The 14,299-nt window shown below is 36.7% G+C and overlaps 1 protein-coding gene across 1 annotated transcript in view; it reads left to right on the top strand.

The window, feature by feature from the left end:
• The window catches only part of LOC107202736, a 62,851-nt gene that overhangs the window by 13,113 nt on the left and 35,439 nt on the right, over positions 1-14,299 (top strand). Inside the window, exons 9-13 of the mRNA XM_033513610.1 lie at positions 831-874; positions 2,007-2,084; positions 10,804-11,000; positions 13,236-13,300; positions 13,572-13,678. Of these exons, the coding sequence (XP_033369501.1) occupies positions 831-874; positions 2,007-2,084; positions 10,804-11,000; positions 13,236-13,300; positions 13,572-13,678 (491 nt within the window). The remainder of the gene's footprint in view (positions 1-830; positions 875-2,006; positions 2,085-10,803; positions 11,001-13,235; positions 13,301-13,571; positions 13,679-14,299) is intronic.

Consider the following 14,299-nt stretch of genomic DNA (forward strand, 5'->3'; position numbering starts at 1 on the left):
GAAGTATTTTTAATAGGTTTTCATTAATTTTTATTTTTGTGAAGGATCACATAGTGATCCTTCACATATAGAAGCTTTCTTATGGTGCATATTTTAAAAAAATAGTAGAGTATGTGTCTAGTTAAAAACATGCTTTCTATTCTTTTTACTTCATGCATGTCATTCACTGCTTAATCAATTTTCCATTTATAATTTCCATTATGACTTCTTATTTTATTCCTGGTTGTTTACTTTCTCAAAATAACAGTTATCAGTGTGTATTATCTACTCCAGAGAGACCTTATCTAATTCATTTAGGAAAGGTTTTAGGAAGATTTCTGCAAAGTGCTAAATAAGAAACAATTACCGGATTGCTTGCAGGTTGAACTCAGGAAAAAGATTCTAGTTAAAATTCGCAGTTAAACAGAAAGCATACTTAGAATTTTTGAGGGTGACTGGTAGTACTCCAGGAACTGATAATTTTCAAAAGTTGAAGATGCATAGTGGTTTGTTTGTCCAGGTTACACAAGATAGGTACTATACTTTTAAACCTGTAGGTTGTGCAGGTTTTGAGTAATAAGGATGTTGCACTTACAGGTTTTTTGAGGAGGGTATGACTTTCACAGTTAAAATTTTTTGGGGTGTATCAGTAGGAGGAAAACTGAAATGTGTTAGATGTTTCTTTGCTAATTTGCTGTATAGGAACTCAAATCCATGTACAGTGCCTGTCAATTCTTTAGATTTAAAATATATCCAATGCATTACTATTCAAAGCAAAGAACATACTGTATGCAGTTTTTTGTACTGTATGAAACTTCTGTGTATTTAAAATATTTGTGTTTTTCTTCTAGTTTGGCTGGAATAGGGATGACTATGACTTGCTAGCTGCGGGAAGGTAAATGATATAAGAAGAAATGGGGTAAATCTATATTTCATATCATAATGTCAAGATACCAACTTTTTCAGCATGTACTAATTTTTCTTATTATCATTGCAGTCATTTATTTATATGTTTTTGTTAGTTTTGAGTTCTTTTTCAAGGCTCACTTACTACTCTCACATGGAATTGAAATTATAGAAACTTCATTCTAGAACCAGCTTAAGGAAGAAAGGGTTGAAAGATTTTATATAACTACTTGACTTTCTCTTGCTGTTCATTTTGTGTCAAGAGATTAAATCTTACAGTAGAGGGCACTGATTGCCAGGTTTTTCTTTTTGGCTGCCACTGTTGATAGTTGGGGTGGTTGCACAGCTTACTCTGAAAGACACACAAAAGCAGGTTCAGTCAGAAGGCACCGTCCTGGTATGGTTTTGTTGAAGCTCAGTGTCAGTGCTCCCATTTACAAATCCTTGTAGGCCTAAGGTTAGGAATGTGATTCAGAAAGGGGTAGAATTATGCCACCTAATTTTACATTGTACATCATGTATCTCAATTGAAGTCCTCATAAAAGAGTGATTACTTAGCCTGAGAACACTCTAGTTTTCTTGAATCTTTGCTTGAGAAAAAATGTGGAGAGAAGTTAATTCAGGCTCCACTGAATTGGAGATGATAGAGGTGAAATTTTCCACATAATTCTGTTGAATATTTATGGACTGTCACAATCAAAATTTGAAAATAGTAATACATAATCATAATACATTGCGTCCTTCACATTGAAGGTGAGATTTTCACTCTTCATTTTAAAATGGTCTTTATCTATTTAGTTACACACAGCACAGACTACAAAGATACTGAATTTAGATCAAGTTTTGAAATTACTAAGGAAACATTGTTTTAGGTGTGAGGCAATAATCTAGGTATTCATTTTCTGTAGAAAAATTCTTCTTGTTAATGCCCTTTAAACACTCCATTAATCTTTCAGGATCCCAAGCTATGCTTAATGTATAATTCATAATTGTGTTAGATACTTGTGGAGGAAAATAGCATGTTTTGTTATTTAGTTCTATTTCCATTGTATTTTAATTTCACTGGATTTGTGAAAAATGATTTTGCATTATCCTTAGTTACTTTAATGCCATTTTTCCAGTCTTGCAGGTCATCTCATTGAATGTGGTGCTCAGTGTACAGGTGGAATATTCACTGATTGGCACACAGTACCAGACTGGTAGGTAAACTTGATACCAGCATGCATGTTTGTAGCAGACCTAAAGATGAGGATTTCTGCTTGTATCTGTGTTGTGAAAACTGTCTCCCCAAAAAGAGAAAGGTAGAAGCAAAATGTGTCTCTTGCTATTTTGCCACCTCAACATTACTTTTCCACAAGTTCTGTTTTCTGTTTTGAAGGTTTCCTTTTTCATGAGACAGGGTCTTTGTTTTGTTAACTTCACCAGATTCGGAAAAATAAATTAGACCTTTGATAATTTTTTTCCCTTTTAAACTATTCTTTTCCTGTTTCCTTCAGTATCCTGTGCTTCTTGAAAAGATTTATTATTCATTTTCATGTATGATTGTATTGGAAAAGACAATACTGATAGTTCGGATGCTGTTAAAATAGTCTTCAGTTAGATCAGAGATGCTTGCTGGTCAGTCAAAAATATTTGCATAATTTGCTTTGGTAGGGATGAATATATGCCGTAATTCTGTCCTGCTGAATAACCTGATGAACATAAATGTGTTGGATGGTCAGTCCTTCCAAAAAGTTGTGTGTGTCTTGTGTTCAGAACTATTGAATTAGAGTTACATGTAGGTGTGTCGTTCTGCCTGCTGAGGGAGCTGGCTTTTTACCTGCCTGTTTTTAAGAGCAGTTTAAAAGTAGTTGGGGAACACATTTTTTGTGTAGTTCTGGTGGCAGTTACTTCTGTATTTCTGGGGATGAAAAGGAGCAATCTTGTCCTATGCTGTATCATGAGAAAGGCAGCTCTTCTTTTATGTGGTGGAGGAAAGGGCTGAGGAGCAGCAGGGGGATGAAGGAGAGAAAAGTGCTTTAATACAGCATGTTCCTACTCCCAAGCTGACTCTGGTCCAGGTGGATGAACCAGCAGGACTGTGCCCTGCTGTCAGAAGAGCCATAGGGCTGCCTGGAATTTTTCTTCTTGTAGGGACTGCTTCTGATTCAGAGTGTGATCTTAAAATATGTGTGCTGCTTTTCTGAGCTCCTGAGCACTGATTGAAGGTGAATGCATGTATGGCATTGAAACAAGCGGGATCAGACACTTCTCATCTAATGGAAGGCTACTGAACAAGCTGCACTCACTCTTCACTGTTGTATTCTATGAGAAGTCAAAGGAGAGAGTTTATAGTAACAAGTCACTCTATCTGGTTTGTATAAACTATAAAATTTGTAATTCCTGTTCTGATGTCTCTCCCCATAATTTAATTTGCTGTATCATGAAACTTTTTAAAATCTTCTGTAACTGTGACTCCAGAAGACTTTGCTCTATAAAAGAATTAAAATGAAAAAATAGAATACTAATTTTCTTATTAAAATGTTTGATAGGCTTTTATTTTTAAGGATTTTTCTATGGGGAGAGTCAATCTGGCTTTAAAAAAGAAAAGAAGCTTGAATATATTAAGGTGTAAGCTCTTGGAGGGGGAATAGTTAATTTTACAGGTGAGCTTATGTACATGAATATGCATAGCTAATCGTTTTGTGTCTGTAAAATCACAGAACTCTGTCTAAAATCATAGTAGACTTGTGGCTTACAGTTGACTGGTGCTGAATTGAATTTGTGTTAAAGACCATAGAAGTTTAACACCTGATACTGCTCCATTACCTTTTCCCCATCAATATATGTACATACCCTGAAACCATATGTGACTAGTTGTGCTAATATAACAGTTACTTATTTACCTTCTGCTTAAGTCTGCTAAAGAAGTGATCATGGTGCCTTAAAACTAATCAGTTTGTTTTCAAATTTTGAGTCTTAGGCATGTAATTGAAGGAGTTCTTGAAATAAAATTATGTAGTATATCAGCCTGTGTGATAAGCTGCTAAAACCAGTCAAAACTAGAATAATGGGTGAGCTTTTATTTCAAGTTTTGAGATGTAGAGTGAAGATCCACTTCACTAACTGAAGTGGAATTGTGATCCAGCACATTGATTTAGGATATGGGGAGAAGGAAGTCAGGGGAAAGATTAATTGGATGAATTTTGATTTCCTGATAAATGCCTGATAAATTCTTGATGCCCAAAAGCATCAAGGCCAAATATTATGAAAGGTCTTGGGATGCAGAAAAATGTGTTTTCCATTTAATAGTTTAGTAGTAACCTGTTCTCTCCTTAGTTTAAAGAAACTTGGTGGCATGGGGGTTTTGTTGAGACATTCTGAATGTCTTTTCAGTGCATGCTTTCATAATAATGTGTAACATAGTACCTCAGTCTCAGTAGTGACCAAAACTTGCCAAACGTGCAGCCACTAACACTGCTATATCGCAAATAGGTCAACAGAACTCTGACAGTGTTTGCAGAAGTTACTTGACTATGTCTATTAATGACTTTCCCCTCTTTTAGGAAAAACTACATTTTAGTAGCCTTCTGAAAATAAATGCATAATTTAGATCACATATTCATAAATCATAAACCACTGTGTCTGTGGTACCTAATGTTAAATCCAAACCAGCTCAACTAAATCAGTAAATAGGAGGGGGGAGAAGCCAAGTTAAATCTGAGTTTATCATTAATGTGCCTTTCACATGTGAGTTTCCTACTCACGAGTGCATTTGTGCAGCCAAGAGCAGAAAACCTATCCCTTGCACTTACTGATGTCTGGTAACTGAACACTGGAGGGCAGCCTCTCTCCTCCTCACACCTTACTGCAGAGGGTGAGCTTGGTTAGCCCTGCAGTAGGGTCGTTTTTTTGGCTGCCTTTGGGGTTTTTTTTCTCCACAGGAACAGTAATCCACGTGGCTCTTCTGTCTTAGAAGGTCTGATGGGTATTGTTTTTTCTAAGTTGTAAACAAAACCCAAAGAATTTGCTACATTTCAGGTTTATAAATCTTACCTGTCTATTGTTTATGCATGAGCAAAATTAATTAACTCTGTAAACAAGAGTACTTTAATAAATCAAATGAAGCCAGGCAAGTTAGAGCTTACATTCTGGGCATATACTATCATGTCTCAGTGAGTATTGAGGCACTCAATTGAATCCACTTAATTCATCCAGCATAGTTTAGTTGGTGGGGTTTTGGTAGTTTTTTTTTTCTTTGTGGGGGAAAGGTTGTTTGTTTTTAATTTTCTTGAAATGTTTGATGCAGATACTTCTGAGAACTCAAGTCCATTGCAAAAAGGTGCTTTAAATCTCAGGAATATTTATGTGGGTATATTGTGGCCATTTAATGGTTAGTTATTAAAACCTAAGCTATTTTTTCATTTTCTTTGTTGTCTCCTTAAAGTAAGTTTTTAATGTAAAACTAGTGAAGTGCATGTTCCTGCTTGTGACTCTCCAAGTTACTTTAGCTGCTAGAGGCCAAACTTACCTGCTTTCTGTGTATTGACCTAAGTCACTGGGATTTGTGCTGTGTGTATCTCCTTAATGCATTTGACTTAAAGGTGGGAATCTTGAAGCTGTAAAGTTTTGTCCAGTTTTCATGAAGACAGACAGCTGGGTAGGGGGGATAGGTGCTATTTATTTGCTGTTTCCAGTGAGAAGGTGGCTGCCTGACTCTTCTCTTGTGTGGATTCTCTCATGTTTAGCAGAGAAAGTGCAAGAAACCATTAGTTCATGGTCTATAGAAGAGTAATATGCATTCTTAAATTCTGATTTTAAGGTAGTGTTACCAAAAAAGGCACTTAGGCCTATTCTGTTATTTGTATAGTAATACACATCAGCAGATGGTCAGCAGAAGTGATAATACATCACTGCACCCTATTTAATATCTATTGCACAGTTTCCGATGGGGAATTCATGCCATGTGTGAAAGTGAACTGTATCACCAGAACTACATTGATAATTCACAGCTCTCTGTCTAATTTCATTTGTAGCCAGACATTGCTCTCTTGCTATTACTTAGTGCCAGTGGGTGATTAGTACATTGTTTTGTTTTGTTTTGAAATGCAGGAGAGAATAAACTAAGGCTGATCAGTAGAGTAATCATTTTGAGGAGATGATAAACACTGACATTTTGCCCTAAGCCAAGAGTGTACAATGGTTGAGACTGCATAATCCTCTGGCCTGGGATGACCAAAAGGGTAAGTCAATAGCTGTAGTCTCTTAAGGGCTGGATCCAGATTTCTTAATTTGGGACTAGAACAAAATCCAGCATGCAAGTCCCATTCAGCAGTGTGGAATGTTTTTTTCTCTGTAGCACCATCTATTCCAGGCAGCTGGTCTGTTTAGCCTGAAAATTGTCTGACCATTAAAAGTTGAGGTACAAGTCTGAAATGCCCTAGTCAGAGGGGATAAGTGATTCAGTCAGTAAGTCTTCCCTAAAGCAGAATTGCATGTTAGGAAAAATTTTGGTACCTACATGTAAAAAGAGATGCTTATACCTTTACTTTGAGTTTGTGCTGATCTTGCCTGATGTATTACCAGTTTTGAACCTGTTGTCAGAACACTGCCAAAAGTGGTAGGAGCTTCTGCTTTTTGTTTAATAGCGTTCTGGTTAAAATACATGTCTAAGGAATTGAGAAGCTTGGCTTAGAGCTCTCCTTGTGTGACATTCATGGAGTCACATACCAGGAAAGTGCATTAGCTGTAAAGCTAAAAGTTCATACCACAGCTTACTTGGATCCTGGTTCACTTCCACGTCACATGCATTGCTGTGGGGTTTTGTTTTCATTCTTGCAGCAGCTTCCCTGCGAGTAAATGTATTACACTCACTGTCCCATCTTCTGGTGCCAGTAATCTCAATCAAGCAGTAGTGGCTAGAACGAAGTCCTTGAGAGAGACTTTCTCCTTTTGAGGAGAGAAATACGTGTTCTGTCTCAAGTAATGCCTTTCTCCCTGAGCCAAAGTACTGGTCATGGATTTTACTTTTCTTGTAATGGAAATAATGTAAGAAGTATGGCAAAACAAGAAGGAAGTTTATCTTGATGGCTCCTCAGAGGCTTCTGAATAGTGTCCCAGAGTAGACAGGGAGGAGATCCCTGCTTAGACAGCTCTATTTATCACCTGTGACATACCCATAAACTGTAACATTTCTGAGAGCCAAAGCTGAAGAAAAAACAACATTTTACATGGAAAAAATTAATCCAAGAGTAAGTTGTTGGCAGGCAGAGAACTTGACAGGAGGCTTAGATTCTTGATTGCTATAAGAGTAGGTTGATGAGATGGTGACTTCAGTAGCAAAACCAATTTTCTAACTTGTTTATTCCTGTGCTGTAAGTCTTCACTAAGACTGCTTTAACTGTTAATTCTCGTCTAGGCTCAGTTGGAGAGGTTTTCTGAGGTGTAATCCTAGCTTGGTCCCATTCAGTGCTCTGGTTTATTAATGTATGTATTATATACACAGTTATATATATAATGTGAAATATTTTCTTGCTAAGTAGCAAAAGTGCAACCTGAAATGGACCTTCTGTTTTAAAGAATGGTAATTGTCATCTCTCCTCACAAACTGATGTGTATTACTTGAGTATAATGACCCTGTGCTAGAAGAGCTGCTTAAATATTTAAAAAAATAGTACTTGATATTTATCTCTAGTACTGTATTTCATTAATTTATATAATTTAATTAGTATTAATTATATTAGTTCTCTTTTGGAATTGTTTCCATTGCTTGCTACTGCCTCATCCTGCATAGGGGTTTTGTCACTAGACTGATGCAATTATTTTATTATTGAAGGATGGTTAACCAAGGTACCTTTGGATGCTATGACCGTTGTTGCTGCTAAATTTTATAGTTCTGTGGTTACTTCCCTGCTACACTATACAAAAGTACACTTTGGCTATGGGTTATTGTCAGCCTAAAGTGGGCGTGTTCCCCACTGAGCAGATGTCATATGGTGTGTAGTCACTCAGCAAAATCTACGAATGAGTCAGGTGAAGAGTCACTAATTTAAAAGTGGAAGTGCTGGTCAAGGTGATGGTGTGACTATACTACCTGTGGTACACCTGAGCCAGGCAGCTACTGCTGCTAAAGAGCTTTTTATGCAACGTTTAAGTAGCTGTCATTTGACTGTATCATAAGAGTGGCAGACCAAGGTGAAATTTTCCAAGGTGAAAATTAATTTTAAGTAATGTCTTCTAGCAATTGACAAAATACATTTTTGTCTTGAGTGTGTGTGCATTAGTGTGGGTTGTTACTGCCATTTGCTACAAGGTAGTACTGGGTATTTGTATTTTCCCAGTCATCCAGTTAAAATGCAGGCAGAATCTAGGGGCTTCTTACCCAGATCATTGCATCTCTATGTTGTGAATTGTTAAAATGAGGGAAGCTTTCAGGGCTGGCATAACCTGGGGGAACACACATCTTCTGCAGCTAACTGGCCATACAGAAAAGTTGGTTGGGTGGTGTGCTCTGCAGGGGGAACAATATTTGCTGTATTTTCACCATATAGAGGGGTGAAATTTCTCACTTTGTCTTACTGTTGTATTTGGATTTTTTTTTTTTTTTAATGGTTTGGGGGTTTTGGGAGTGGAACTTGGGCAAAATGAAGTTGATTCAATGTTAGTAGACTCAGTGGTTCAGAGCAGGAAGTTGAGTGTCTACAGTTTACTTCTTTCAAATCAAAGATGGCTGGGGAGTACTCTTAAGAGTTGCATGTGCTGATGACTGAGATCATAGTGGCCTGCAGCAGGGACACTGGCTGTCAGCACAGGGAGATGGGCTGCTCGAGGTGATCTGTCTTCATGGGAGTGGTACCTCTTCAGGGTATGTGATCTGAAAAGCTGCCTTGAGCCTGCTGGCAGGGCACTTGCTGCTGTTGCCTTAAGACAGGACAGGTAGGTGGTAGGGTCAAGCACACAAACACTGCACTGAGATGGCAAAAACTTCTTAATTCTAGCCTTGTTTGTCACTGATCCTGCTTTGTCACACTGGCGAAATCAGGGTGCTTCCTCTGTGTGTCTCTTTGCATCTGAAATTGGGATAATTACCTGTTAGACTGTTACCATACATTAATGTTCAAGACCAAAAATTGCGGGGGTTTTCAGGTGTTGTTTTTTACTAAGTCACACTTTAAAATTTTGGATATTGCATACTTCCTACTACCATCTTTTCGCTCTCCTCTTCCCCTCAGCCCCCCCTCCTCCTCCCCCCCCAACTAGAGTAGCCTGTATATAACATTGTTGATTCTATTCAATTCTTTGCATTCACTAAGGTGGGCTTTTTTTGTTTCCAAGATCTTAGTGGTGTAAATAGTTTCAGAGACCAGTCAAATGAAGTATTATCTTTACTGATTTGATGTGGATTTTTCTAGGTGTCCATCAGTTACCATACTTTCCATATTTGTCTGCTATAAGTGTTAAAAGTTGCTGATCTCTGGTAACAGATCTTGTGTCTTAATCCTTTTTTAAAATAATGGAGTTATGTTTGAATATTCTTGATGATAAGGAATTTGCTCAAACTCTCATGAACTTTTACAAATGTCCCCTAAGAGTTCACTGGTATTTTTGCTTACTTTCTTCCAGACTTTGTGGATTTATGTTATACAAACTTTAGCTTGTATAGTGATAGTAACCATGATAGTAACCTTTGCTGATAACCAATTCAGTTGTATGTTCAGCACATTGTTACCACCACCACCCAAAAATAATTAAATTGAGGGATATACTGGTTTTAAGTTTGTATGAAAGACCTGAAGGTCATTGGCTTTAATGAGTGTGGTAAAGTTCACCACCTTTCATTATTGGGATCTTTTTCAAACAGTTTAGCTTTTGCAAGGGACTGTATCTCCTTAACTCCTCTTTTTGTGTTCATTTCATGCCTGTGGGAGACTTGTACAAATTTCAGACTTCCTGTGAGAGGGAGGGGAGCCAGGTAGCCTTTTTAGAACTTTTGCACTCTTATTTTAATTCTTAGGTACTTCCAAAAAGTTTTAAGTTCTTAATTTTGCTCAAATTCTCTGTAAATAAATGAAAGCTAGAAAAGCAGATGTCTGGATCTTGTCCACATAATCCTGAAAATTTTGCCCTCCTACTGTAATGACCAGTATGTACTTCTTATTATGAGTTATTTGATCACTTTTTGTATATTTTGCATGTAAGAATGTGAGGAAGAATAATAATATTTCAATTTATGTACATGTCCATAGTTTCACTTCTTTTCTTTTTGTTGTGCCTCATAATTTTCTATTAGTTCTTTCTTGTGTGCTGAAGATATTACCTTTCATATGTCTTTGTTTTCAGATTATAACTTCCCTGTGTATAATTTATTATTAACATGTGAAATCATCCTCTGTAGGTATGATTATTCCTGTTTCCTGCTTCCCTTCATCTCGGAGGTTCCCAGCACAGTTTGTTCTTCCTGCTTTGACTGCCTTTTTACAAATCCAGAGTGCAAGATGTATTTAGATGTCTTCACTGTCAAGCTGTGTGTGCTGCTGTAGCCAAATGGGGCTAGAATTAACTATTGTATTTTACTCTAAACTCATATTTTACTCATCTTTAACCATAGTCTTCTAATTCTTTAATTTCTTTTTACTTGAACTGCTCCTGTTAGTGTCCTTCTCCACTCCCTTCCCTACATCCATGTTTGCAGGTGGTATCTCTTGTTATTTCTGTTTCTTCACCAGACAATAGATTACATTGTATTGTTTCAATTGAGCAGTTTGTTCAGGGTTTTTTTTTTAGTGTATGTTTCTGTAGAAACAACCAGATAAATCATAATTCTTGACAGTTTTTTTCTTAATTGGTCATCATTATAAAATTCTGCTGTGTTGTTAATATTTCTTTTCACTTTTCCTTTGTATTTATAGGGTTTTTTTCTTAATGTTTTTCACATTCTAGGCACAACATAGGCTTTCCCATTGTAGAATGTTCCTCTGAAGGAGACTTTATTCTTTCCAAACCACCAGACACAGGGGGACTAATCTCTTTTGGCACTGTAGCTGAACAGTTGGTGTATGAATTGGGCAATCCTCAGCGCTATCTTTTACCAGATGTTACATGTGACTTTTCCCAGGTTTCCATCACTGAAGTTCCAGGTTAGTCCTCTTTCATGTAAAGATATCTGTGTCAATGAAGTGTGTTATCAAACAAAAGAAGTTACTTTAATTTCCAGGTAGTCTCTGCATATTTTTATTAAACCAGTTCCCTAGAGTCATGCTGTAGTAAACTGATACTTTCAAGGACTTCTGCTAGAAATTCCTTTAGAAATGTTAAACATAATCTTACTTACCTTGCTGGCTGGCTAATTTGTACTTTTGATCACTATTCCTTTTCCTTTACTTTTTAATGCATGCCTTGCACGTCTCAAGTCCTTAAACTATGTGTTCAGTGTGAACAACATCAAGACAGCTTCACTATGATTTCATTATGTTTTTAAACTACAGCTAAATTTATTTTCTAAAAAAAAATGTTTTGCACATGTGTTTTCTTAGGGCATTTGAAGTACTGGTAGCAATGAAAGGCTGTGTCTTTCAAAACACTACTTGATAATGGTGTTTTTCTCAGACATTTAGGTGCATCATAGTAAGTGGTAGAAGCATGATTAGGTACAGGATTTCCACCAGAGAATTTTTTTTTAAAAAGTCCATTTGCAGTCCTCAAAACACTTAAGAGCCAGTAGACTAAAGATGGATATAATGTATGTTCAGGATTTAGCTTCAAAAGGAAAATAAAAAAAAAACAGGCTTAACAGATTCAGAGAGCTGTAATATGAGTAAGACAGCCTGAAAAAAAATAAAGATTATCTACAGTCATCTGAAGTTTGCTTTTTACTGCATCTAGATTATATTTTTTTCCTTCTAATGGAACTTACTTGTGACAGAATGCCAAGTGTCTTTCTAAAGCTTAGAACAGTCAAAATTTCAAATTCAGAACTTAATGGGATAGAACTGAAAATGTGGTAACATAAAAAATATTTTACTTGAGTAATAAAGTACCATAACTTGGTATGGTGAATCTTCTGCTCATGCAGCATAACCAAATGGCAGTCTGATAAGGCCAGCTTGCTGCTCTTAGCCCCGAGTCTTTTTTCTTTTTAAAAAAAGAAACCCTAACCTTCCTATGAACTTTTAGCTTGCAAATGACCTGATATGACATGTTTGAACTTAAAATGAACTTTCACATGAACTTTCAGTTAGTCCTCTTAGAAATATAACAGATGGAAAATGGGCAGATTGCTTAAATATTTTAGTTTGAAGTGCTTTGACACGTACACCAGTAAAAACAGGCAAGCTATCTAATTTTGCTGTTTATGTTGCCAGTTTTATTGTCCTGCTGGATTACTTGCAGTGTTTGAGCAGAGAGGTGCTTGTGTTCTTTTTGTCAATGGATGCTATGCATTTGGTTTTGTGGTATTTTTTTTTTCTTTGTATTATGCTTTCACCTGGAACATAAAACTCTGCCAGATCTTCACCCTGAATGGAGGGTTGAGAGAGTTAATTTAACCTCATTAGTCAGTCTTGAGAAGGAGTGATGTTATTTGAGTGGTGTGTAAAATTTTTACTAGTGACATTTTAGATATGTTCTGATCTGATCTTTTCAGAGTATTTGTGTAAAGCTTTGAACTGCTTCTTAAATATTTGCGAACACAGGTTAGGCACAGGTGAACTACACTAAAATTCTGTCTCTCAGGCATGAGGTGCTGATCCTGCACTGCTGATTTTCCAGGAGTAGCACCTCCAGCTCAAGCTTGAACCTGATGCCATCACAGCAATTTTCTCCATTTTCTTTTGGCATTAATATTCCTAATACTGAACATGCTATTTTGTGTTTCTATTATTGACAAGAAAGCTAAAGTTAAGTTACTCTTTGCTTATTAAACTCTCAGCCAATAGCTCCCACTGTTTTCTCATCTTCTTTTGATTCTTTACCAAGTGACGGACTTCAGTCCACTCCAGCCAGCTGCAGTAAATTGTATGCTCTGTGTGTGTGTGTGTGTGTGTGTGTGTGCAATAACTGGATATTAAGAGGAAAATAACAGTTGAGTCTAATGTCCTAAGGCTGCTTTCTTTGTTAAGTATTTTCTAAGTACATGAATAAACATTTCATTTTCCCTTTTAAAAAGGCTCGTGGAAGTCGTAAATTCAGTCACCAGTTTGCTGCTGTTCTTTCTAAGGCAGGAAGGACTGTTTTCTGAAAGGTTCTCTTGTCTGTGGCAGTACAGCTATCAGTGATTTTCTTTTTAATTAACTGCATCTGATTAATGTGTATCACAAAGAATGTCTTTGAAGTTGTATTGAAGAAGCTAAACCACTGATTTTTAATCACCATAGGTTTTGATGGTGGAGCAGTGAAAGTTTGTGGAGCAAAAGGATTGCCTCCTTCAACGTTTTATAAGGTATTACCTCATTTTGTGGTGTGAAAGATTTATTTTGTTTTACAAAATCTTAAATTTTGGTGAAAATACTAAAGCTTAGCACTGTCCTCATCTTCTCTGTCCCAAGGGGAAAAGAAAGAGATGCAAAATTTGAAAAGGCAAACCTTACTTGATACATAAAAACCTGTTACTTTGTTTAAAAAGTGTGTATTTGTATAATGATTGCCAGAGAACATTTATAGTAGCTGTCAGTGCTGAATTCCATCTAACTTCATAATCCCTTTATCATTAGGTAAATGCCACTTATCTTGATGGCTTCAGAGCTACTGCTGTCTGTCCAGTGGGAGGCCCAAAGGCAGTACAAAAAGCAAAACGCACTGCAGAAGCTATTCTGCAAAGGTTGGTGTTTGAGTCTCAGAAGGGGTTCTGGCTCTCTTGTTTTTCTTTCCAGAGGTGATGAAAATAGAATAGTGACACAAGATGGCAACATTACTAACCTTGTAGGAATCCTAGAAAGTTACAGTTTTTCTATTGGGATGACATTTCAAGACTTAAGTAGCCTTTTCAAGAAACCTGTTTTCAGTATATAACTGCACTTCAATTTGACAGAGTGAGAAAAGTGCCAAATATGTTTGAAAATAGATTGCTGGAGAGAAACCCAAGTTAGTGAGGAACAAGCTGTGACTGAGATTTAAATTTTATTAGATGCCAGAGATAAACCCATATGAAACTAGTTTTCAGCAGCTTTCACAGAACTTTTTTTATGGGAAGTCTTACTGATATGAAATGTAGAAAGTTTACTGAGTGTGTGTTTAAAACATGCTTACTTTGCTACCATCTTAGATGTGACCCAGTGATCGTGGGGTTTTTTGCTAGAACAGAGTTACAATTCTCACAAAAAAGAGTGATAAACTTTTGGTTGTATTGTTATGTATATTTGGGCAAGGAAGGATTCCTCTTAAATATAATTCCATATCAGGAATCTCTCAGTGCTTACTCCAGTAGCTCCAGTCTTTCTAG

Source organism: Parus major, chromosome 4, assembly GCF_001522545.3.
Source record: "Parus major isolate Abel chromosome 4, Parus_major1.1, whole genome shotgun sequence".
Classification (NCBI taxonomy): Eukaryota; Metazoa; Chordata; class Aves; order Passeriformes; family Paridae; genus Parus; species Parus major.